Here is a 26,571-nt window from a genome sequence, read left to right as displayed (position 1 = left end):
AATTCTATTAAAGGAATGGTATAAAAGCAGAGTTTTTTTTTTTAAAGATTTATTTATTTATTATAAGTAAGTACACTGTAGCTGTCTTCAGACACACCAGAAGAGGGCATCAGATCTCATTACGAATGGTTGTGAGCCACCATGTGGTTGCTGGGATTTGAACTCAGGACCTTTGGAAGAGCAGTCAGTGCTCTCAACCGCTGAGCCATCTCGCCAGATCCAGAGTTATTTATATGTAGATGAGTTTGTTTCAGGACAGAGTTCCTCTGTGTAATCCTGGCTGTCCCAGAATTCACTCTGTAGACCAGAGGTAGAGCTCCTACTTCTGCCTCTTGAGTGCTGGCACTAAAGGCACTGCCGCCACCTCTCAGCTGTTCTCATGTTTTCAATATTCATCTTACATATAAGATTGGGAACCAAACAGAATTTCTAAGGTTATTTTTTTTCTTTAAAGAATTTAAATGGCCTATAAAATTCTTTCCTTTTCCTACTGCTTTGTTTTATTTTGTTATTTGCTTGTTTGTTTAGATTTTACTATGCAACCATGGCTGGCCTTGAGCTCACTAAGATCCATCTGCCTCTGCCTACCAATTACCAGCTACATGTTTTTCTTAATTTCTGCAAATTTTTATGAGAAATCTTAATTTTAGTTCTCAATGTTGTCCTTTGAGTTAGTTAGTTAGTTACCATGACTGTCTCGGAACTTTCTGTTTTTAAATTTGTTTTTTAATCATGTCACAGCCAAGAAGTAGAAGGAACCAGTTACCATGAATCGTTGTATAATGCTCTGCAGTGTCTAAGAAACAGAGAATTCTCCACATTTTATGAAAGTCTCCGATATGCCAGGTATTATAAAAAGACAAATTGTTTTTATATTTAATGCTGTGGCTGCTATCCTCAAAATGAGTAGTTTTAATGTAAGCATTTGCATCGATGAAGGGATGAAGGCTTGGTGGCTGTGTTCAGATATTTGTCATCCTTTGCTCTCAAGAAATACTTTCTTCAGGACCTATGTCAGCTCTTCAGTCTGAGCCCTCAGGGAAAGTGTGATAGTGTTCTCTTTTCGTTCAGGTATCCTAAAAGAGTTGACTTTTGTCTTTTCTAGTTTCATAGCCTTCACTCTCTTACTGTCATAGCTCTACTTTCTAAAATAGGTTTCTTTGAGGCATACATGAAATGATATATGATGTAGCAATTATCTGCAACAAGTTAAAGAAACATTAATTTTTTTAAAAGATTTATTTATTTTTTATATGCAGTGATGTTTTTGCCTACATATATGTCTGTGTCAGATCCTTAGGAACTGGAGTTACGGACAGTTCTAAGCCACCATGTAGGTGCTAGGAATTGAACCCTGGTCCTCTTGGAAGAGCAGCCAGTGTGCTTAACCACTGAGCCATCTATCTAGCCCCCAAACATGAATATTTTAAACACTAGCCACTGACATCACAAATCCTATACATATTGTTTGGTTTTAGACCCCAGAACAGGGGACTGCAGTGCATATTTTACACACCAAAGCAGACCTGGCCTCCATGTTCTCCCAGCATCCCTCAGTTCCTGCCTGGAATGCCCTGCCCCGAATCCTGAACTTTTCAGCCTAGGGGCTGGGCTGCCCTTTCTCCATAGGATCCTCCCTATATAATCCAGGCATTTTGGTTTCTTTTTTTCTTCTCCTCTTCTCTGTCTGTGAGCTTGTCCCTTTCTCTCTGTCTCTCCCTCCCCTACCCCTTCCCAGTGGTGACTTTCCCAGCCTTGGACCTTGGGGCTAGTGAACTCGGCCACCAGAGAGCTGCTTCCCAATAAGCCTGCCTTTAATATAATCTAATCTGGCCTGAATTGGCTCATTCACCAGTGATGGAGAAATAACCTATGACAGATGGCAGAAATAATATTTCTACTTTTAACGTGATTGTATTCTAGACCTTTTGTCAGGCTCTTTCTATACATACTCTTTAACTCTAAAGGTGGAAAACAATAGCTGTGGCAAGATTTGGTAGCAGGTTCAAAGCCAGACAGACATGGCAGAACTGGGCTTTACACTTAGAACTGTATAATCCCAAGGCTGGTCACACTGCTGTTTCACCACTGTGTTTGTGTGTGTGTGTGTGTGTGTGTGTGTGTGTGTGTGTGTGTGTGTGTGTGTAGTCTTTACTGCTGTTTCACCAGAGTCTCTCTCTCTCTCTCTGTGTGTGTGTGTGTGTAGTCTTTTCAGGTCAGCAACAAGTGTATGACAAGTATTGCTCAGCCATAGAATTGAACCTCTATCTCCCTGAGGACGTGTCAGTTTCAGATGATCTGCTCTCTTACCCCTAGGGTGAAAGAAGTTGAAGAGTTGAGTAAGGGCAGCCTTGAGTCTGTATATTCGCTGTATCCCACACTTAGTAGATTGCAGGCAATTGGAGAACTGGAAAACAGTGGCGAGCTTTTCTCAAGGTAGGTGGCTTGCGGGTTTTGCTAATCCTGAAGCGTGTTGCTTGTTGTGTGTTGTGTGTCAGCAATGGAAACATGTGATGGGCATGATTGATTATTATTTGCTTTGTTAAGAAAGGTTTATGTGGGCTCATGGCTTCCAAAGGTTTCAGCCTGTGATTAGCGGCTTCTGTGTTGGCCTGAATGAGAGGTTGTATTGATGGCACACAGCAGGAGGGAAGGGGAGATCTGTTATAAAATAAACTGGATAAATTTATTAATGTGTGTGTAGTAAACACATTCTAGACATTTACCAACTGAGAAATGTAATGCCAGTAGGTATAACCTAAGAATTGAAATCGAAGCTCTTCAGAACCTTAATTTTAAGAGTATATAGAGATGCCTTTGTCTAAAATACTGTAGATCTGTTGTTCTGGGGTCGTTTGTGACAGAAGTAGAAGCTTGGTTTTGATGAACATGCACAAGCAACTGAAATGATTTCTCATCTTTACTTCATTATTCTCTTAGTCTCACTGGATCTTTTTTTTCTCCCTCTCAACACAAGTCCTGAAAGATGGGATAGTGTAACATATTTTAGGCATGTGAAAGGCAAAGTATTCATACAAATGAGTTGTTTTCTGTTTAATAATGTTAGCAGATGAAATGTTTTCAAGTGCCCGTTGTTTGTTCAATGAACTGATTTTTTTGACAGCTATGTATAGTGTCATTTGTAGGTAATTAATGAAAATTAATTGATTTCCTTGTAGATATGTCTGCTTTCACCACAATGAGGACTAGCAGAGTAGACGTGTCTTTATGATAGGTCTGAATGCAGCATTCTCGTTTCTGAACAAAATCTGTTTAAAGGCTACCTTTTAAAGTACCCATTATCTGTAACTACATGTAACTTTGCACTGTCCTAAGTATTTTTCATTTGCTCAACTAAGTTATGTGACTTGACTTTCAGGTCAGTCACAGACAGAGAGCGCTCTGAAGCATACTGGAAGTGGCAGAAGCACTCCCAGCTTCTGAAAGACAGCGACTTCAGCTTTCAGGAGCCTCTCATGGCTCTGCGCACAGTCATTCTGGAGACCCTGGTACAGAAGGAAATGGAGCGCTCTCAAGGAGCATGCTCTAAGGACATTCTCACCAAACACCTCGTTGAATTCTCTGTTCTGGCTCGAACCTTCAAGAACACACAGGTAAAAAGCTTATATTTATGTTACCTCACTTCTTGGGCTTTTTTTATTACTCAGATACCAGAAGGTATAATGATGTGAAGAAGAAATATCACTGAAAATTGGAAATCGTTGTATATAAAGTTATTGAAGATTTTAGGTTGACTGGGGCTTGTACTTAACTTACAATCCTAGTCACTTGAGAGGTTGAGGTAAGAGGATCACAAGTTCAGAGCCTACTTGCGAAAGACAATGAGTTCATGGTCCCCTTGAAAAACCTAGTGGGACCTGTCTTCAATGTATAAAAGGGTTGGGACTATGGATGTATGATAGCACGCTTCTTTGCATAGCTAATACAACAAGGCTCTGGGATCAAACCCCAGTATCGAGTGAGAAAACAAAACAAAGCTTTCATACTGGAATTAGACAAAAACTTGAGTTTAAACATTGGCAAGGCAATAATTATCATTTCTCGCCCCCAATTTCCTGGTTATAAAATAAGATTCCCAAACTACTATAATGTAATGGTAACAATTCAGTGATCTCTCTCTCTCTCTCTCTCTCTCTCTCTCCCTCTCTCTCTCTCTCTCTCACACACACACACACACACACACACACACACACACACACTTGTCAGACTTTGTGGTCTGCAGGTTGGTAAGTAAGCAGGAAACTAATTAAGATAGTCTCTGAAAAATGAGGTTCTCAGTGGATATCTTACCAGTAAATGTATTTATTTCCATATGCATTTTCACTGTAGCTCCCTGAAAGAGCAATATTCAAAATTAAGCAATATAATTCAGCTATTTGTGGAATTTCTGAGTGGCATTTGGAAGAAGCACAAGTATTCTGGGCAAAAAAGGAGCAGAGTCTTGCTCTGAGTATTCTCAAGCAGATGATCAAGAAGTTGGACTCCAGCTTTAAAGATAAAGAGGTATGTATGTGCTTTGTGTGCACGTCGGTGGGGTGGCTGCATCCGTGATTGAATGTTGTCAGAAAGCATTTCTGCTTCAGAATATGTCTGTAATGACTACATTAAGGTTTTGAAATTACGGGTCCATAAATAAAATAATATGAAAAGAGACTTTGAAGATTAATGTCAGAAATGAGACTTGAAAACTTTCTTATTTAAAACAAATCTATCAGTCTGTCTTGTAGTATATTCATTCAGTTTTTCCAGAAGTCAAAAATAATATGTAGGAAATAAATGGAAATACATGTTATAACTTTGAAGTAGCAAGGACAAAAATAGAATTAGAAATGTCTGAGAGAAGAAAAGTAGGAAACAAGTTACAACAATTTGTCATTCTTAAAGTGTTTTTTTTTTTAAGGTTTATTTATTTATTTATTTATTTTTTAAGATGATGATAATTTTTTTAAAGATTTATTTATTTATTTATTATATGTAAGTACACTGTAGCTATCTTCAGACACTCCAGAAGAGGGCGTCAGATCTTGTTACAGATGGTTGTGAGCCACCATGTGGTTGCTGGGATTTGAACTCCGGACCTTCGGAAGAGCAGTCGGGTGCTCTTACCCACTGAGCCATTTCACCAGCCCCCAGGTTTATTTATTTTATTTATATGAGTACACTGTCGCTGTCTTCAGACACACCAGAAGAGGGCATCGAATCCCATTACAGATGGTTGTGAGCCACCGTGTGGTTGCTGGGAATTGAACTTAGAGGACCTCTGGAAGAGCAGTCAGTGCTCTTAACCCCTGAGCCATCTCTCCAGCCCATAATTTGTCATTCTTAGTGCTCTGAAAATATCACATCCAGTGGACAGGACACTGCAGGGTCATGAAATATTAATTATAACAAAGCATTAGGTGCCAGTAGAATTTGCTTAAATATCTCCTAAATCGTATAGTCCCTAACATATGTGGTAGTTTTATACCTCATTTTTTGCATGGACAAATAGGTAATAATGATATATCTAATTTATAGTATTCCTGTGAAAATTATGCATTAATATATATAAAGCTATTGGAAAATTCCTGGCATTTTAAAATAATAATTAATAGTATTAATAGTAATAGCAAATTGTTAGTAATAATAATAACAACAACAACAATAACTAGACAGTTCACAGTGGTTGTTTCATGAACTGGCATACTTAGAATTATTTATACGGTAAAAGTATGAGGAAAATATTTTTAATTGTTTTTTTTTCTATCTACATGGAAGATACTTTTGTAATCTTGAAAAGGAATTACATTTTAAGTTTTTTGCTTCTTGATACAGAATGATGCAGGTCTCAAAGTCATATACGCAGAGTGTCTGAGGGTTTGTGGCAGCTGGCTGGCAGAAACTTGCTTAGAAAACCCTGCAGTCATCATGCAGACCTATCTAGAAAAGGTAGGTTGTTGGCACAGCTCTGAACATTATTGTTTAGTATAACTATACTTGATCCTTTTATGAAGACCATGTGTATCTTAAAAGCAAACGCAAGTGTGGTTTCAATCCTTCAGCTCCTGCTGGGGCTCTGTAATCCGTTAGAGCAGAAAGAAGCAAAATGCCACAGAGGGAGGAACAGCTTTGAATGCATGAATGTCTTCCGTCCACTCTTTATACCCACCCCTAGCGTTCAAGAAGTCATTTCTGATTACTCTGCTTTTATTCTACAAAATGTCCTATTAAACATAGAAGCCATCATTGCTATTTGTCCAACTACTTACGGTAAGGGTTAGGACTTCACTTCTATAATCCCCATTGGCCTTCCTGTTTCTCCTTCTTTGTCCTTTAGTCTCACTAATTTGGGAAATAGGAAGTTCAGTATGAAAAGTAAGATATAAATGTCGGGCTGGAGAGATGGCTTAGCCATTATTATATCATAAACATAAGATATAAATGTCTTTGATACTAAAGAGTTCTTTTTTGCACAGTTCATTGCAGCTGTTACCTGATAAGGTTCCATGCCATTAAGTTTCACATTTACATAGATTTGAGTGGGCTACCTTGGTCTGAGAGTCTTTAGCTATATCTATGCATGTAAATATGATCTTAATGGATTGTGTGTTGTTGAAGGCGGTGAAGGTTGCTGGAAGTTACGATGGCAACAGCAGAGAGCTCAGAAATGGACAGATGAAGGCCTTTCTCTCGTTGGCAAGGTTCTCTGATACTCAGTACCAGAGAATTGAAAACTACATGAAGTCATCAGAATTTGAAAACAAGCAAACTCTCTTAAAAAGAGCCAAAGAGGAAGTGGGCCTTCTAAGGGAACATAAAATTCAGACCAACAGGTAACTTTTAGCTGACGGTTTATGTTCGGCTGAGGGGCTGCTGACGTGAAAACTGCCCTGACCTTGTCATCTGAATTATAGTTTTGAAAACTTAGCTTTTTAATAGGCTTTCTCAGTCCTCTAGTGGCTAATCACAACTTCAGTCAGTTAATACACTGACATGTTCTTCTATGAATAATTAATGTCTTGGTTTAGCTCTTGGCAGAGTACGTGGATGTTAGTTTGGTTTTACTAGAAGCTGACATTAAGTATAGCAGACTTGCCTACTTTGATATTGTCACAGTACTTCTAAGTCTGCATTGGGTTTTTGTATGTTTGGAGTAAGCAGAGGATTAACTTAGAGTCCACCCTGTCCTTGGGTGTGTGGAAGACCTATTAATTGCAGGTGTGACAAGTCCTTTTATTATATTTAGAATTTTTTTTGGAGTGAACACCTTGTATTTCATTGATGTTGTCTTATCATGTATGATTTTATAGTTATGTAAAGGTTTGTGACTGTTATGTTTGAATTTATCAAGATACACAGTAAAGGTTCAGCGAGAACTGGAGCTGGACGAATGTGCTCTCCGTGCACTGAGAGAGGATCGCAAGCGCTTCCTGTGTAAAGCAGTGGAGAACTACATCAACTGCTTACTAAGCGGGGAAGAACATGATCTGTGGGTGTTCCGGCTTTGCTCCCTCTGGCTTGAAAATTCTGGAGTTTCTGAAGTCAATGGCATGATGAAGGCAAGTCTTACCCAACCCAGCATTTGAGCATACACTTTAAAAACTGAGGCCTAAGCCCCTGCAGTGTGGGATTTTGCACATCCCTGTGTACCCCTCCTAATGGGTTTGGTGCTCCATAAATAAGTACTTTATAAACTCTCAGTGATACAAGTGTGTGTGGAGGCGAGAGAATTTCTGTAGGTGTTTTACCTCTGCAGATAACACAGAGGAGTCCATAGGGGGGAATGCTAGACTGGAGAATAGGAAACATAAAAATAATGTGATGCTAAGCAAGAATTTTCCTTTGTTTTATTTGTGCTTTTGAGGGATTTTTTTTCCTAATACAGTCCTTTTACAAATAAAAAAAATTCATAACATGTACAGGAGTACTTGAAAGTTTTCATTGAAAAAATATCTTAAGATGTGGTCATAAAATAAATATATAAACTAAGTATATATTTAGTTTAAAGGTTAAAGATAAAATGTTTCTCCAGAATGAAAAGAATGGTAAGACTCAAAATCAACAAAACCAGTCTTTTCTACTGTATGTGTTAAACCTCATTACTTCTGGCATGTAGGGAAAAGAACTTGATTTTGTTACCCCCCCCCCACCCCATCCCCCGACTTCTTGGGAGTTGAGACCACAGTAGACTCAGATTCGTATCTATCCTCCTTGGAGTCACTGGACTGGATGTGGGGTTAGCATACCAGCTCTGGATGCAGTGTGACTTAGGGCTAAGGATTTTTGTTATCACTGAATCACTAGGTAAATTTTATTATCACCGAGGCGTCGAATTAGAAAGACTTTCAGATAGGCCAAGAGGTAAGGGAAATTGCCTAGTTAGTAAAGTTTTGACAGCCACTAGGGTGTACTAGTGGAGGATCATTATTTTAGGTACCATAGATATAAGATTATATTACAAACATGTTTCTATATTTTGTATTTTTTTTAATGGCAGAAAGATGGAATGAAGATTTCATCCTATAAGTTTTTGCCTCTCATGTATCAATTGGCTGCTCGAATGGGGACCAAAATGACGGGAGGCCTAGGATTTCACGAAGTCCTCAATAATGTAAGTATACTTGAAGTCAAAATGTAATAACTACCTTTTATGTTAGTAAACATGTGAAATCAAAATATTAAACTTTCTCTTTCATTGCAGATAAGCTTGTCTCTTATTTCTGACATTCCTCTATAGCTCTCTCTCACAGATATACACACCCACTACTTACTATACAATGATGACATTAACTTGAACTTGATGTAAAGTAAAATTAAAAATGTATATTTAAGGTTTTTTTCTATTTGCACGAAACTAATAGTTACTACTTTTCTGATAGCTAATCTCTAGGATTTCACTGGATCACCCCCATCATACTTTGTTCATTATACTGGCCTTAGCAAATGCGAACAAAGATGAATTTTTGAGCAAACCAGAGACAACAAGAAGGAGTCGAATAACCAAAAGTACATCTAAAGAAAACTCTCACCTTGATGAGGTATTTGGGTAAATGCAAGTACCCTTTTGTGTTGTGATGGTCATTCTTCCCCAGAATATTCCTTTTTTAATTCTCAGAGACTTTAAGAATGTATGTTTCTGGTAGTATTCTATATCCTTTATTATGATGATGCCACCCAGAATTGGTTAACAATTTCTAAGCTGGTATTTTAAAATACCAGTTTGATTTTGTTTTCTGGCAGCAATGGGCAAAGAAAAAGCAGATCTTTAAAATGATTTATTTGTAACATTCATGAGTGGTTCTCTGCACCATATGTACATCTGGCCCCTACAGAAGCCAGGAGAGGGTTTTGGATGTCCCTGGACCTGGGGTTGCCATGTAGGTTCTGAGAACCAAACCATGGTCCTCCCAAAGAGCAGCAAGTGCTCTTAACCACTGAACCATCTCTCTAGGCCCAGAAAAACAGATTTTTGAAAAGTACCCAAGTCATTAACCTTGAATTTTTTTATGTGTGTATTTCATTCCCTGAGTGGGTGTTTTGTTTGCATCTGAGGAATTATAGTCCTTTCGTTGTCTAGATCTGTGCATGGATTCTCTTTGTATAGCTCCAAGAAACTTAAATGTTTAGTGGGTCTTGTTCTTTGTTGTTGATGGTAGGATCGAACAGAGGCTGCAACCAGAATCATCCACTCCATCAGAAGTAAGCGATGTAAGATGGTGAAGGACATGGAGGCGCTCTGCGATGCCTACATCATCTTGGCAAACATGGACGCCTCTCAGTGGAGGGCTCAGAGAAGTATGTGTGAAAGTACCACTGCCGCTGTCCAGCTTGACCTGCAGTGATAGTCCTCCGTTTACAGCTGTCACTAAAATCTATTTATTTTTAACGTAGAAGGCATCAATATTCCAGCCAACCAGCCAATCACTAAACTGAAGAATTTAGAAGATGTTGTTGTTCCCACTATGGAAATTAAGGTAATTTACTATTAACTCTTGATTTTTTTTTAAAGATTTATTTATTTATCATATCTAAGTACACTGTAGCTGTCTTCAGACACTCCAGAAGACGGTTAACTCTTGATTTTTAATAAGACTAAATTACGGGCTGGTGAGATGGCTCAGTGGGTAAGAGCACCCGACTGCTCTTCCGAAGGTCCGGAGTTCAAATCCCAGCAACCACATGGTGGCTCACAACCATCTGTAACAAGATCTGACTCCCTCTTCTGGCCTGTCTGCAGACAACTACAGTGTACTTACATATAATAAATAAATAAATCTTTAAAAAAAAATAAGACTAAATTACACATTAGTAGATTAAATTATTTGTAGATTTTTTTTCAGTCCAAATGGCTAATTATTGTAGTTTCATATCTTTCTACCTATAGGTTGTCCATTAGATTTTTTTCTTTCTTTTTTTCTCCCTTCCCCCACCTCTCTCTCTCTCCCTTCCTCCCTTCCTCCCTCCCTCCCTCCCTCCCTCCCTTCTTTTCTTTCCTGTTATCTCTTATTGTTATTTTAACTCTAGGGACTGAACCTATTATGCACTGGGGAAGCCTTTTTTATACGTTTAAGGCAGGGTCTCACTTTGTTGACTATGAACCTGCTCTGTAATTGAAGCAAGACTAGAACTTGACCATCCTCCTCTCTGTCTTTTGAGTACCTGGGACTACAGACCTGTGTCCCGTTCACTGTTTTTCTCTGTATTATTCTTTCTCAGTGTGTGGGTGTGTTTCATGCCCATGGTGATGGAACACTCTACCTCTGGTTTGCGGGTGGGCAACACCACTCCATCATTTTTGTTGTCGCCGTTTTGGTTTTTAGTCATTCAGTATGCACTGGGATGTATTGGCTGTGATGTAACTATATTATTTAGTAAAACAGTAGGTGTTATGGTACCTCTAAGTTGCTGTGTATACGTACTAAACACCTATTCATAGTGATCTTTTATTCCTAGAAGTACCATGTGGGCAGGATGTGTGTAACACTAAAGGTTACCATTTTAGAAGCTGATGCGTTAGGTCCATGGTACAGCTCTCTTTCTCCTTCCAATGTGTACACTAAGATTAGTGTTCTTGTTACTGAGTTTGACCCATTATTGCATCATGCAGGTTAACAGATACAGGCTATGTGGTTTAGCTGAATATTTCCTCTTTTAAAATTTTACATGATACTCTTGTGAATTAAATAATTCCTTAGATTTTTTTCAACATATGTAAATAACAACTAAGTTCTAGTTTTCAGTAGTTTTTCAGCAGTACTATTTAATTGACTTAAAATGCTGAAGATTTATGAAAAGATGTTTAAGAAAGTAAACTGTGTTATATGTAATTTTAAAAATCTGGGCAGCAAGTAAAGACACTTGCTGCCAATCATTTAAACCAGAGCTCTGCCTGGGTACCAGCATGGTGACACATATGTGTGGTCACCCAAATACACACACATACACACCAAGTAAATAAGCAAACGTAATAAAAATCTATCAGTGTCATTAATTCTAACTTGAATTAAACAAATTAGAAATTAGAAACCCAGCTGTTAATTAGCAGAGTTATCATTTGTGGTTGTTTACTGTTTATCATTAGTTATTCTCCTGTTTTGTTTGTCTGACCTATAATAATTATTTATCATCATTTATTAGGTTGATCCCACAGGAGAGTATGAAAATCTGGTGACTATAAAATCATTTAAAACAGAATTTCGCTTAGCTGGAGGCTTAAATTTACCCAAAATAATAGATTGTGTGGGTTCTGATGGCAAGGAAAGGAGACAGCTTGTGAAGGTAAGACTTCCTGTTTCTGGTATAGTCTTCAGAGGATTAATGCCATCAACATCAACAGCAGGATATTTAATTCTTACCTCATTTGGTTGTCTGGATCTAGCTTTATCCTGAATAATGACAGGTAGAAAACATTTTTGAAGTAGAAATACAGTGTGATAGAATCAAACTGCTTTTTAGAATTGTGTGTCTTCTCTGAAAGACTGTAATTTTTGTTTTTGTGTCCTGCTATTATGGATTAGAACCAGGGCCTCGCTCATGCTCATCTGCTTCTGAGTTACATCCCAGCTCTCCTTTAGGTTTTATTTGACACAGGGTCTTGCTAAGCTCCCTGGGCGGGGCTTGAATTTAAGACCCTCTTACCTGAGCCTCTGGAGAAGCTGAGACTGTAAGTCGGCAGTACTGGGCTTAGCAGGCTCTTGCACAGTTGATTCAAGAGAAAGAATTGCACACGCTATGAGCTTACTTGTAAAAAAGGCTTATGGTGGGGATTAGAACAATTTAAGGCCTGTACTCAATATCCCGGGCCTGACACAGTGCCACTTGCTCCTGAGAAGTAGCAGCACTCCCTGCTTTGCATTGCTGCTTAGGTGCTTTTGGAGTCTTGCTGAAAATAGAAGAGAAATGAAAGATTACTTTATTTGGGTGTTTTGTATTGTGCCTTCAGTTGAAGGAGTTAGTTTAGTTATTAGAGAAGCAGCTAAGAGGAACTTGGCCTTTGTATCAATCTGCTTCCCAGTTTCATAGGTTTTGTTTTTTTTTTTTTTTCTAAGTGAAAAATGACAGTAGGTATTAATTATTCAAGACATTCTGAAGATGAGTGTAGAAACTCAGATTGACTAGTTCTGCCTTTTCTTAGATGACTCTGTGCTTATAATAAAGTAAACTCTGCCTGTTCATGTCTGGTTGTTCTGAAGGGCCGTGATGACCTGAGGCAAGATGCTGTCATGCAGCAGGTCTTCCAGATGTGCAATACACTACTGCAGAGAAACACTGAGACTAGAAAGAGGAAACTGACTATCTGCACATACAAGGTAACTTGTGGTCCTGCAAGGTAGCTTGTGTTCTGCAGCTTGCCCAAGGAAGGTGCACTGTTTGGACCAAGAATGAGCATATGTTTTCTGTAAAAGAACAACTAGTAAATATTTTAGACTTTGAGGACCATTCAGGTCTTTTGTATATTGTTTAATTTTTACTTATGACTTTTTAAAATCTCTGTCATCTTTTGCTCACAAGCTGTACAGAAATAGACTGATACTGGTTTTGCTTCAGAGGCTATGGATTGCCACTCTCAGGTTGGACAACACAACTTTAATTTTCATTTTAGTATTATTTAATGTTGGCTGCCATTAGACATTTTCTACAGTCAACAGCAATAGTCTCCCTTTATTGTGGTAAGTAATGTGCTGTAGGGATTATGCTGCTGCTTATCTGTGCATGGTTCATTTTGGTTATTTCTGGGCTTGTGTTACTGCACACGGTGATACTCTGCACTGAACAGATGAAGTGAGCATGCATGCTTCGTTCATTTCACATTCTGGTCAATCTATTGGAAAGATTTTCAGAAATTGGATTGCTAAGTGAGAGGACACTGCAACCTTCATTTGGTAGATTTTACTGTAGGACAGTCAATGGAGTTAGACCCATTTCCATTTTCTCCACAGTTCACTTGAGAAATCCTCGGGTCCTGTTATTCTATCATTAGCTGATCTTTTTTCCTAAGAGGTGAAGGTTTGTCCTTTTCCGGCTTTGTTCCCACATTCTCTTCCCCATCTCCATCCTCTGTCACTGCTGTCTCAGGGCTTCTTGCTGCTTATCTTTCCCCAGGAAGATAGGAACAAACTGAAAAGCATTTAATTCACGTCTAGTTGAGAACCAGCTCTTTTTAGAACAGTCTCAGTGGCTGTTTCTTTATTTTCAGAAGGGTAAACTCTGCAACTATTTTCTCTAGACACTCAAATATTTTACTAGAAGATAAACACTAGTAAAATATTTTAAAGTGCATTGGAAAAGTGTTCCCTTCACAACAGTTAAAGAGTATGTATCATCATGTTCACTGCAGCAGCACAGATTCTAAAATTGGACCAGTACAAAGAAAATTATCGTGGTCCCTATATAAGAAGAGGGAAAAGGTAGTATGTATTATGGAGTGTTGGGACCCCACTTGAGGTTTAGAAATAAAGAAGCTGAGATATCTGTATAGTTGAAGGCTCTTGGCTTTTTTGCTGGGGCAGTCTCTCAGCTAGCTTCTAACTTAACCTGACTGCCATCCTGTCCAGCCATGTGGCGAGCTCTCTCTTTCTCTCATCTCTCTCTTTACATCCCTGCTTCATTTTTGTCCATGATTCTGTCTTTCTGCCAAGACGTTCTGCTTTCTTCTGCCCCGTCTCCAGCCACCAGCTCTTTATTTAGCAAAAGTCACATTTCTTTCTCCTATCAAAAGCTGCTAGCACAGTGGGAGAGGTCCCACAGCTTCCCCCCGCTGAGCAGAGCAGCAGGACTACACCACGTTCATAGGGTGGTGTCCTTTTGGCCAGATTGAAGGCGGTGTCACCTTCCATGGCCTCCTCCATGGCAGCTTGCTTTTTATCATGACAGTCTTAGGGAATCCTCTTTGGTGCAGGTGAGGAAGTGACAAACATTTACTTACAGAAATCAGGTAATGCACCATAGAAATGACAATACCAAATATCCTGCCAGCACTTGGCACTGCTGGCACAGCAATTGACAATTGAAAATACAAGGGCCACATTTACAACACCATTTGATACAGTATGTGTAGGTGCAGACCATCCCTATGTAACATGAATAAACTGCCTAGGAGTGGTGTTGACAAGTACAGGAGTGGATTTTAAAAATTAGGAAAATAGAACATGTAAACACAAACTTTGATTTGTCTTAAATGGGATAGCATTGAAAAATATCTGCTTATTTGAAAATAATGTGTGATAGTAAAATTTCAATAAAAATTTTTAAAATAAGTATTGAATGCTTGCCTATCAGGTATAAGGCCCAGAGTTCAATATCCCACACTGAGGTGCGGTGTGGATGGGACTGGAGGAAGTCAGAATACAGAATAAGCCTTAAAACATTTTCTGGTATACATTTCTAAAAACCCAGTGTATATGCCACCGACTGAGTTACATCCCTAACCCAAGACATCCTCAGTCAGTGCTAAAAACAAAAGTTAAAAGTCGGTAAAAGCCGTTTTGTTGTTATTGTTGTTTAAGATAAGATTTATTTTATGTGTATGAGTGTTTCCCTCACATACTTTGTACTGGCTGATGATCAATGGTCACCGACAGTTCTTTAATGTCTTTCTAATCAGAGATATTTGACTTCATCTCAGGTGGTTCCCCTTTCTCAGCGAAGCGGTGTTCTCGAGTGGTGCACAGGAACCGTTCCTATTGGTGAATATCTTGTTAACAGCGAAGACGGTGCACATAGAAGATACAGGCCAAATGATTTCAGTGCCAATCAGTGCCAAAAGAAAATGATGGTGAGTCGGAAGGTTCTTCAGTCTTTCACATTGCCACCTGATGTTATAAAATATAAGATACATAACCTCATGAGGTGATTGTTGACGATAATAAGTAAAAACAAGATGTAAACTTAACAAGATGAGTGCATGTGTGAATAGAACAGGGCTGTTTTTAAACAGTATGAAGAGAGGAGGCATGTGTCGTTACAGACCACATAAGCTTGGGCTTAAGGAGGGATAGGTGAGGCTGGAGTTGTAATCGACCCAAAAAGCATAGGTTTGCTGTAAAATGTTTACAAGCATGTATCCTGTAGGTGAAGAGAGACCCCTGTGAAGAATCAGGGTGTCAGATTTACTTTTTAGGGGGAGGGCAGCATTGAGCCAGAGTCTCTCTAATACTGGCTGTCCTGGAGCTCAGGATGTAGACCAGGCTGGCTTGGAACTCAGAGATCCACCTGCCTCTGACTCTTGAGTGCTAGGATTAAAAGCATGGATCATCATGCCTGGCTTCAGATTTACATTTTAGGAAGATAATTCTGACAGTAACGTATGTTGTGGTTTTGAGAAAACAGATTAGGGGTATTATTTGAATTAAGACTAATTAATGTTATGAATGAAGAATTGTGGGTAAATAAGAAATACGTTAAAGAGGCAAGACTGATAGAATTTGATTGATTAGAAGTGATAATATACTCGTAGAGAAAGATGTGAGGAAAATACAAGGTCCTTCTGAATAGAGCTTGAGTCACTCAGAAATGAAGTCAGCAGTCAACAAACAGGATCATGTGAAATGAAAAGGCATCTTTACAGCAAAGGAATGAGGTAATCAAATGTAAAGGCGGCTTCCAGAATGGGGGAAAGTCTTTGCCAGCTCTGTATCCAACAGAAGTTTAATAGCTAGATAAGCAAAGAACTTATAAAAAAAATAAGAAAACACATGACCAAATCAATAAATAGGCTAAAAAATGAACAGTTAGAAAGGCAAAGTCTGAACCAACCTGTGAATACGAGTGTTCTACTTCACTAGACATTGAGATGCTCTCCTACCCAAGTCAGATTGACAAAGAAGGAGCCTGAAGGGATGGCTCAGTGGGTAAAAAGGTTCCTGCTGCTAAGCCTGACCACCTGAGTTCAAATCCCAGGAGCCAGGTGGTGGAAGTCAAGCGCCAACCGCACAGGCTCTGCTCTGACTGACACATGTGCACTGCGGTACGTGCATCCCCAGCACCCACACACACACAGTAAAGAAAATAACTGGGCGGGAGAGATGGCTTCGAGGTTGAGCGTACTTGATACTCTTGCAGAGGACCTGGGTTCAATTCTCAGTGCATGCATGGTGGCTCACAACCATCTTCAACCCCATTCCAGGGGCTCCGACGGGGTCCCGAATGCTGCACACACATGCATGCAGGCAGAGCATCCCTACACTTAGTAAACTAAACTAAACCTAAAGTGAGTAATGAACGCAACAAATGCTAGCACAGATGCCCTTATATCCTGCTGCTGCTGCTGTAAACCAGTCCAGCCACCGTGGACGTTAATGTGGAGGTTTCTTGAAAACCTAAAAACACATCTTCCATATCACCCAGCTGTACTGTTCCTGTACCTGAAGGTTTCCCAGGTAGTCATGGTATCTAAATTCTAGAGGCAGTCTAGGTGTCAGGCAATAGGAATCAATAAGGAAAATGGAAATTTTTTAAAGGTTTAAAAAGAATGAAGTTACATTGTTTGCAGAAAAATAGATGCAGCTGGAAATAATAATACTAAGTTAATTAAACAGGCATTATGTATAATTTTTCAAATTTGTAGTTCCTAGATTTTAAAAACAATATGTATATATAGAATGAAAGAGAGCAGAACTGTAATTTTTTCAGGATTCAAAGCGGGGGAGGGTAACAAGTGAGAAAAAAAGAGAGGAAGCAGGCTGGGGAGTATACTCGGTACACATCTATACCTGGATGAAGTTCTATGAAGTAGACAAGAACAGTGTCCGGAAGGTGTGTTCTTCCCAGGTTTCTGGACCACGAGGCTAGCTGCGGTGTTTGGATTTGGATGCTGAGTGGGAAATGAGGTGGGACTTCATCACTCAGGTTAACGGAGGTGTCTGGGCCAGGTCAACACACCATCCTCAGATGGATGGACACCGAGCCCACTGAAGTTGGTAAACTCGGCTTCAGGAACGTAATCCATGGAGGGGCTCTAGAGGACAGAAGTCTGATGCCTCCATCCCGTCACAGTTCTTACCCCTGCCCTGAGATTACTGGGAGATTATTGGGAGCGCTTCTGGCATTTCCCATGCCATTTCTCCAAATGATAAGAACCTTCAAATTAGAATTTAGTTAAAAAGCGTTCCAACAGAGAGGGTCCTCAGTCGATTATCACTTGGATTAATGGTTTTCCTGACCAGATTGCTAATTTCTTGTGAGTAGAGTGTCTTTCTCACCTTTTATTGCCCCTATAATCTATTAGCTGTTTCGTGTACATGTAAAAGCATTGTGGATGCTAGCTGAATGATGTGAGCATACTACTGAAAAAAATGTTATAAATGTTCTGTTTAAAGGAAGTGCAGAAGAAGTCTTTTGAAGAGAAATATGATACCTTCATGACGATTTGCCAAAACTTTGAACCAGTTTTCCGTTACTTCTGCATGGAAAAATTCTTGGACCCAGCTGTTTGGTTTGAGAAACGATTGGCATATACACGCAGTGTGGCCACATCTTCTATCGGTAATCCTGTAGAAAATACATATTGATCACATTACTGCTTCTGTCTCACAAGGAGATGGTAGTGGCAATGGTAGTTGTTACTCAAACTGTCCTCACAAGGAGACCATGTGTTTGCTCATGCTAATTGTTAGCTTGCAACCATTGTTTCAGAGGAGAACTCTACTCTGAGGTAGAGAAATAGAACCAGTTTGGGTTTAGTTTTTAGTATAGTGAATGTGATTTATTTTCTCTCCCCTCAATATACATTTTTTGAGATTTTCTTTGGAAAATTAAACCTTTGGTATTGCCATTTGACTTCTTAGTCTTCTGTACAAAACCACTGATTTGTTCTGCTTACTAGAATCTCAGAACAGAAATTGTGATATGTGTTTAGATACTTGATATACAACATATGTTTTGCCTTTTTAACTTTGTGTGAGATTGGAATAAAGTTAGTATAAAGCCATTAACAAGATGCTGGAACGTGAGAACTGACAGAAACGTGGAGACTATCCTGTTAATTCATAGCTAAAGCAGTTCCTTCTGCCACTGCTATGCTGTATGTAGAGCAGCAGGGCAGGCTTAGGCGAGGCCTCAGTGCTTGTGGGAGCCTCTTCTTCCATGAAAATCATCATTTGGATTAAAGGGGCTTGGGTTTATAGACAAGAAAGCAGGCTCAGCTAACAATGAGGCCAGTCAGACATGGTGGCATCCTTACTCCCTACCCCATGGTTTTTCTGTAACACTGCATGCTTTCTCTTACCAGGTTAAAGGTACTTCAAGGCATGCCATTATCTGTCTTAAAAAATAGAAGTGCAGTTCTGCCTGCACAGGCACCTGGTGAAATAAAGTAGCGATCAGTTTCCAGTCAGCTTAGTTTATCAGGCAGAGGAAAGTCTCACTGTTGAATGATGAAGTTACCAATCCCTGCATCTCTTGGTTTGTAAGGATACTTAATAAAAATCTTGAGTGTACTGCACTGACCCAGGTAAATTAGGGTCTCCAGCCTTAACCACACTAACTTCAGAGAAAATCTATGCTTTTTTTTTTTTTTGTAAAGAGAAAATATTTTTAGCAGCACATCTATTTGTAAAATGTAATGTGCCTTAAAGAACCTGGCTAGATTTGACTTAAACCCTACACACTATTCACTGTATATAGTTTCCTTTAAGTAGCTTTAAAGTCTAAACTACGTAAACATTGCATAGAGTCAGTGATACTAGTTGAGATTGTAGTTGGCTGTGTATTAGAGATTTCACATGGTTGGTTTTGGGTTTTTTTCTCTAGTCGGTTACATCCTTGGACTTGGCGACAGGCACGTACAGAATATCTTGATAAACGAGCAGTCGGCAGAGCTTGTGCACATAGACCTGGGTGAGTAATGAAAGATGCGGATCTTTCATTAATATTTTGTCATCAGACAGTTCGGATGTCAGCGTGTTACAAATATGAGGAGGTCAGACACATCAGCAGGAAAATACAACAAGATTTTTCTGTAAGTGTCAGCACCAGAGGTGAGGGAGTGGCTGCATCTACCTGTGACAGTGAGTAAATGTCACTGTAAGATTGGATGGCAGTTGAGTCAAGTTCTCAAGACAAGAAGGAAGGGTGACTGAGAAGGTGGAGATCTAGAAAATGAGGAGGGCTGACTAGCAGCCTTGCTAGAGGAGCCTTGCCAGTAATTAAGTAGCTTGAGGCAGAGCGCAGTAGTAGACTGAAGAGATGGGCTACAGGGTTTTCACTTTTAATCTGTTGGATGGTGGGAAGTGAAAAATATTTAACCAGCAGACAGTGGTGTTTGGATTTTAGGTAATTTTCTGAGCGATTTGGACCAGGAAGTTGAGAGAGAAAATGAGAGTGTGGACATGAAATGACGGTTGGGACTAGCGTTGGGACAAGGAGCTTGGATTTGAGGCCGTTTTTGTAGTAAGCCCATGCCATTGAAGTCAGTGGCACAGAGTGGGAGGAGGATTCCAGACATCCAAAGCATCTAACAAAGGAATACAGCAGATCTCATAGACAACTAAAAGACAATGAGTTTTGCACATTTCAAAACATTAGAGAGCTTTCCGGATAGCAGCAGCAGCTCAATACACAAGAGAGAGATTGGATGTCATGGCCAGCCCAGCTCATCAGTAGTACAGGCGGCTGCAGCCACTGGGCTGGGGCAGACTCTGATCTCACACTGACACGTTAGCAATGCTAGGACTGAAAAACTAAACCAGTGTGGGCTTTGTAGCTCATGACTATAATCCCAGCACTTAAAAGACTGAGGCAGGAGGATTGCTGAGAGTTCAAAGACAGCTTAGGCTATATAGGGAGTTTCAGATCAGTCTGGGCTACGAAATGAGACACACACACACATACACACACTGTTACTTTCTGGGCTTTACAATGTCCATATTCTGACTGTGCTACTGTACAATGGTTTTCCACTGCAGTGGGGGAAATGGGTAGAAAGTATGTAGGGTGATCTTTGTGCATGAAAATCAGTATATGAGTCTGTATCTCAGAACTTTTTTTTATTAATTAAAAATGTTTTAAAATGTTGGTACATAAGTCTTCTACATTTTAACCATACCAGTTATCCAGTTTTAAAATCATCCTTTAATGTGCCTCCCTTCGCCAAGTAGCTGTTACTTTTGCGTTTGGTGTGGCTCTCATCGATGATGAAGCTGAGATACGCAGGGAAAGCAACAACAGGATTATGTATTTTTTCAATCATCCAGGACTAATAGAGCATGAGTACCAGATGGTTGGCTGCCTTTCCAGAGTTAGCATGGACTTACAGAGACAGCGTGTCAGCCCGTCAGACTCGCTTGCCTCACGTCTCTTTTATTTTAGGAGTGGCTTTTGAACAGGGGAAGATCCTTCCCACTCCAGAAACAGTTCCTTTTAGACTCAGCAGAGATATTGTGGACGGGATGGGCATCACCGGTGTGGAAGGTGTCTTCAGAAGGTAAGGGAGGGAAAGCATGCAGTGTTTGCTATCAGAACTATTCAGCTAGTAGATTTAAAGAGATGATGCACAGAGACCCTTGGCACGGGCCACCTTGGTGTTAATTCAGCATGACATCGTGTGGTCATACCTGACCTCCTCTGGAAGAGGCCCACTTTTATGCTGTTACTCAGTCTTAGCTGACTCACTCTGGTCTTTTGCTGTCTTATTGATGCTCATGGTTGGGGGTATTAAAAAGGTGGTGGTTATTTTGTCTGAAAAAAAACATGTTTCTATATCATGTTTGGCTGGGTATAACTTCCAGTCCTTGTAGTTCCCCCAGTAAAGGTCCACAATCTCAGCTCGGCAAAGTAAATTAATACTCGCCTCAGTAATCAAGACAATGAGTATTTCATAGGAGTACTGTCTTCCTTGTAAGTGCTGAGCTTAGGAGACACACACACACACACACACACACACACACACACACACACACACGTGCATCTGTATATATTTATATCAATTTCTGGAGCATCTCTTAAATGTCTTAGCGGTCCTGCTCTTTGAAATACAATATGGGGAATTGCTAGCAAGAATCCTCTAAGTATGTATTCCTAAGTGCATATAGGCAAAGAAGGGCTGAAATACCAGCGTCTACAGAATCCATACCTGTAATGTTTCCCCTCGCAGGTGCTGTGAAAAAACGATGGAAGTTATGCGGAGTTCTCAGGAAACCCTGCTGACCATTGTAGAGGTAAAGCGTGCACAGGGCATCTGCATTCCTTTGCCATCGGCCTGCTCATAGAGAGTCACTCATCTGAAGAGCATTGCTGTATTTCATGTAGAGTGGGTCTCGGGCAGCAGCAGAAAGGGGAACAGTGAGCACCTTCATACATCAGAGTCTGGGGTTGGAAATGGCTCTAGTCCCCTCATGTTTCTTGGAAATATCATACATTGTTAAGTAATCTCCAATCTTTACGAAATTAATGAGCACTTTGGCATCTTAGACATCCCACGTGGGCCTGAAGATGACTCAGCTGGCAAAGTGCTTGCCCCACCAGCATGAGGACCTGAGTTTGGATCCCCAGAACCCATGTCAAAACCTGGCCTAGTGGTGCATGCTTATAGTCCCAGCACTGGGGACGCAGAGCTGGGGCAACCTCTGGGACTCTTGGCCAGCAAGGCTAGCCAAATCAGTGAGTTTCCATTCAATGATAGACACTGTCTCAAAAAATAAAGAAGAAAGGTGGTTGAAGAAAGCACCTGGCATTAACCTCTGGTTTACACACGCACGCACGTGTGCACGCGATTATGTGCGTACACATATAGATATGTCTGTATGCCTCTTGGATAGTTTGAGATTGGTTTCCGTGAAGAAAAATCAGTAATAAGTATCACTTTCCCTACAAATCTCAGAGCTAGTTTAGATAGAAATCAGAGTATCAGTCTTGTTAGTGGCAAGCGTAACTGAAGAGGGAGATTTGCTGCTGAGGCTCCTGCCGGGCCTAGTTGCTTTGGGACAACTCACCTGAATGGAGCTGTGGCTGTGTACAGGTTTAAATCCAGTTCGTCATTTCAGCTTGACCCAAGACAGAGAGGGAAGAAAGTCTGCAACGCTTGCAACATTAATTCTTCCCAAGAATTAATGAATTGTGTGGTGCTGGCAGTCATCTGCAACCTGGTAAGGGTGTGTGAAATAAGAGCTCAGCTGTTTCCTGCACAGGGAAATACATGCAGGAAGTAGAGTGCAGGCCTGACTGGCTGCGCACAGTGTCGTCTGCACTGTTTCTAAAGAGTAGGTGTTAACTGTGTTCAGACCAGATTCCTAGGGATGCAGCAGGACCCTGTGTTTTGTAGATGACTCTTCCTGTGCAGGCACGGTTAAGAGCCATTCATATCTCACTGGCACTATTAAGTCCGTGATAACAAGAGCCGAGCTGTGTCTTTTAGATGACTCAATAAACAGTCTGCCGCAGTGGTCTGAGTGAGGGGACTGCAACTGAGAAATTATTTCTGTCTCCACCTACGATGCCTGTATCACTTTAGAACCATCCCCACCCCCACCCCACCGACCAGCCACACACACACAGAATTCTGTATTGCCTTCGGTAAATCAGTCCAAATTTCTGACAGCCAGTTGTTTTTCCTTCAAACAGTTACCTGTTCACTGTTGGTTGTGACTAGTATTACTTCATGATGTGGTTACTATTGTTTTTAACTACATAATTAAAAGGCACGCTGTTTTGTTTTTTCTATTTAGGTTCTTTTGTACGATCCACTCTTTGATTGGACTATGAATCCTTTAAAAGCTCTGTATCTACAGCAGAGACCAGAAGATGAGTCCGACCTCCATTCCACCCCCAATGCAGATGATCAAGAATGCAAACAAAGTCTTAGGTGGGATATTTCAGGAAGGACCTGTTGTTACTTAGATTTTCTTGTTCCCAGGCCCTCCATGGTTGCACCTCATTGTAATCTTTGTGTTCTTTTATCATTAGTGATACTGACCAGAGTTTCAACAAAGTAGCTGAGCGTGTCTTGATGAGACTGCAAGAGAAACTGAAAGGCGTGGAGGAAGGCACTGTGCTCAGTGTGGGTGGACAGGTGAACTTGCTTATCCAGCAGGCCATGGATCCCAAAAATCTCAGCCGACTCTTCCCAGGATGGAAAGCTTGGGTGTGACCTTCACCCTTAAACTCGAACTTCAGAAATGACATCTCACCCACCATATTTGGACAGGAATTACTTAAGTGAATAACTGCTTTTGATCCAATTTTCTACTTGACTGATCACCACCTAAATATTAGTATTTCTACTCTCTTCTGTTAGAGGTAATGGTCACTCAAGATCCATTCGTAGGATACGTGCTGACTCTTAGGTCATGCTTGTGCTACTGCAGCAAGACCGCCGCATACACACTGAACTGCAAATGGTGGGGGCAGCAGAGTGAGCTTTACTGCTGGTGTACATGAAGACAAGTTCGTAACTTCTGCTCTAAAACAACCTTTAATTAAAGCATGTTTTCCAGACTGTGTGTGTGTGTGTGTGTGTGTGTGTGTGTGTGAGAGAGCATGTCACACACATTAAGTAATGAAGTGCTTAATAATACTTTTCAAAAGGGACTCTTTAAAATTGTAACTATCACTATATCATGGGAATCCCTCATTAGAATGAATGTAGGTAGGGCTGGAGTGTGGCTCAGTGGGAGAACATGTGCCTAACCTGTAGGAGGCCCCATATTCAGACCAGAATTGCAGATTCAAGAGAAAAAAAAAAAAATAGAGCATGTTGAAAGCAAGCAGTATAAGTTGAGCCTTCTTAATTCTTAAGTCCAAAACATGAGACATTTTCATGTTGAAAACTTTCTGACATATTGGGCTCATTTTAGACTTGCACATTATATTAGGCACACAGCTAGTCTTAGCTCGCTGTCTGCATGAATGCTTCCCAACCTGGAAACGTCTAAAACTGAAAGCAACTCTCAGCACACATACACACACTCACAACAATAAAGTAAACAACTTTTTTACAAAGGGAAAAGTAGATTGCATAGTTTCAGCTATGTGCCCTGGAACTAACAGATCCACCTCCTGGGGCCTCCCAAGGTGCGGAAGGAAGGTCGGTGTTAAAGGTGTGCCACACCATATTCCACTTTATTAATGTTCCAAGTCCTGGTCTGTCACTAACCATCTTTAAACACCGCATTGGGATCGTCTTGTTAAGGCAAGGGCTGGGTGGGCGGTTGGTTGTATTGTTGATTCTTGTCTCGGGGGCTGATTGGTCATTTTGTCATTTTGAAAGGTGTGCTCACTCATACACACAAGCACACACCGTGTGTGGGAATCCAGAGTGGCTTGGTTAAGAGGGGTTCTTCCAGATAGTTTGCTTCTGTTTCACCCTCAGGGATTTTACTGACATTTCTTGGCTCCGGAGCTTTAGATCTCAGGAGTAGTGTAGATTCCCGAGAGCAGCAGAGTCTTTCAGGCCGCAGTAGACCTGTTCTCTCTAATCTGTATGCTAATGGGCATAATGTTGAATTGATGCCCCTTAAAATGAAAGCTCGACCTGTGTCTCACTGTGGTGGCAGGGTAAAGGGAGATGGCATTTAATGCTTCTCTTGTGCTGTTTGCAAGCCTAATACCACACGTGTGTGTGTGTGTGTGTGTGTGTGTGTGTGTGTGTGTGTGTGTGTGTGTGTGTGTGTGTGATTTGTATTGTATATACAAAGCCAAACTACTCTTTTGGTTTCTGTAAACTGCTATGAAACTGTTCTGCATTTCAGCTTTCTTGTGTATTTTGTAAGAATTGTTAAATGGATATTTGGCATCTGCTTGACTGCAGTAAATCAGGCGGATGTAATGAACTTAGAATGTCTGTAAGCAAGTGTTGATGTCTTCATGGATGGAGGAAGAAAATTAGCTAATGATGTCTAGCTAAATGAATTTGTAATTTGTTTTTGTAGTTAATCCACTGAAGAGGTTGGAATAGTTGATCCATTCTTCACCCTTGAATAATATTCTGTTAACAGAATATATTCAGATTTCTTCAGTGGCTTTGATAAATCTATGTCAAAATTTTTCAGATAAACCCAGAAGCTGCTACTTGAAAGGTGAAAAAGACTGAGTTAGAAAATCTTTCTGACAGGTTTGAGTGAGACGGGCTGTTACCAGGAGCCCATGAGTGATAGTTAGATTTATAGGTTACTAAGAATCAGGTATTTTCTTTATGCTGAGTACCTGACATGTCTATCAGCAGCACCTCTGATTCTTACAACAAAACTTTGTAATATTCCTGACGGTGCCACAGATTATCTGGAGAAAAATTACTTGCCTGAGGACAGAAGACATTGCACATGTGTTCCTCACAGAAGCTGCTAGAAAAGAAGGAGGCAGCATGTCTGTCTGTCTGCAGTAAAGGAGGCAGCACTCCTCTTCCAGCCCTATGCTGCTGTACCCCTCAAATGGTCCCCAGTCAGGTCCTAAGGCTAAGGTCATCATAGCGTTCAATTAAAACAGGGAAAAAAGGGTGTGTCCCTAGAAATCCATCTCAACTTTAGATGTGATAAAAGGAATAAACGCAAAAAGGAACTTAGAGCACCTTAAGGTTTATAATAACTGTCTTTCTTTTTAAGTAGAAGGTCAGTATGAAATAGAAAATGTGCCATATCAAATGTTTTAGTTGCACCTTAGTAAAATTATGTATGTTATGTAGATTTGTTTAGTGCTAGTAAATGTTTTTCAGTTATGCTGTTTCCTGAATTATCAGTTTGTTTTAAATAAAGAACTGTGGAAGTATATGCTGACTATACAACCGTATGTCCATTTTATGAAATACTTGAGTATTGTGTGTGCCAGGCATGGGGCTAGTTCCTAGGGAGACAACAGTGAGCTCAGAGTCCAGGAAAGAGGCGGGTGGCTGCTGCAGTGGAATCAGTAGGCAGTCCAGGACATTACATTCCAGGCTGTGAGTCTGACAATTTTCTTAATTACCTTGTAACAGGAAGGCAAATGAACACTGTTCTTTCACTTATAATCTAGTTGACTTTTCTCAAATCTAAAAAACTAAAGATCCTAATATCCTAAATGTGGTATTTTATTTTTATCATGTTTTAAAATAAATTCCTTCCTTTTGAGGGTTTCATGTTCCTCTGTGCAGCTTCTAAGCAAAATGAA

At 40.2% G+C, this 26,571-nt stretch overlaps 1 protein-coding gene across 4 annotated transcripts in view; it reads left to right on the top strand.

The window, feature by feature from the left end:
- Atm (ataxia telangiectasia mutated) overlaps positions 1 to 26,205 on the top strand; it is a 99,707-nt gene extending 73,502 nt beyond the window's left edge. The window contains exons 44-63 of one of the 4 annotated variants that reach the window (XR_870525.2): positions 742 to 846; positions 2,317 to 2,436; positions 3,380 to 3,614; positions 4,351 to 4,524; positions 5,836 to 5,949; positions 6,619 to 6,833; positions 7,352 to 7,559; positions 8,498 to 8,611; positions 8,880 to 9,046; positions 9,657 to 9,795; positions 9,892 to 9,974; positions 11,638 to 11,778; positions 12,693 to 12,809; positions 15,125 to 15,274; positions 17,817 to 17,982; positions 19,249 to 19,335; positions 20,806 to 20,920; positions 21,590 to 21,653; positions 23,160 to 23,296; positions 23,398 to 26,195. Coding sequence is in view for 2 of the 4 variants with exons in the window: in NM_007499.3 (NP_031525.3) it covers positions 742 to 846; positions 2,317 to 2,436; positions 3,380 to 3,614; positions 4,351 to 4,524; positions 5,836 to 5,949; positions 6,619 to 6,833; positions 7,352 to 7,559; positions 8,498 to 8,611; positions 8,880 to 9,038; positions 9,657 to 9,795; positions 9,892 to 9,974; positions 11,638 to 11,778; positions 12,693 to 12,809; positions 15,125 to 15,274; positions 17,817 to 17,982; positions 19,249 to 19,335; positions 20,806 to 20,920; positions 21,590 to 21,653; positions 23,160 to 23,296; positions 23,398 to 23,581 (2,827 nt within the window). In the remaining 2 variants the exon portion in view is untranslated. Of the gene's footprint in view, positions 1 to 741; positions 847 to 2,206; positions 2,437 to 3,379; positions 3,615 to 4,350; positions 4,525 to 5,835; positions 5,950 to 6,618; positions 6,834 to 7,351; positions 7,560 to 8,497; positions 8,612 to 8,879; positions 9,047 to 9,656; positions 9,796 to 9,891; positions 9,975 to 11,637; positions 11,779 to 12,692; positions 12,810 to 15,124; positions 15,275 to 17,816; positions 17,983 to 19,248; positions 19,336 to 20,805; positions 20,921 to 21,589; positions 21,654 to 23,159; positions 23,297 to 23,397 lie in introns of those variants that run through there. The other 3 variants (NM_007499.3, XM_011242385.3, XR_003947767.1) reach the window with 3 other exon arrangements.
- The last annotated feature ends 366 nt before the right edge of the window (positions 26,206 to 26,571 follow it).

The sequence above is a fragment of the Mus musculus genome, chromosome 9 (genome assembly GCF_000001635.26).
Source record: "Mus musculus strain C57BL/6J chromosome 9, GRCm38.p6 C57BL/6J".
Taxonomy (NCBI): Eukaryota; Metazoa; Chordata; class Mammalia; order Rodentia; family Muridae; genus Mus; species Mus musculus.
The sequence above is the reverse complement of the archived record's forward strand: the minus strand, read 5'-3'. Positions and strand labels throughout refer to the sequence as shown.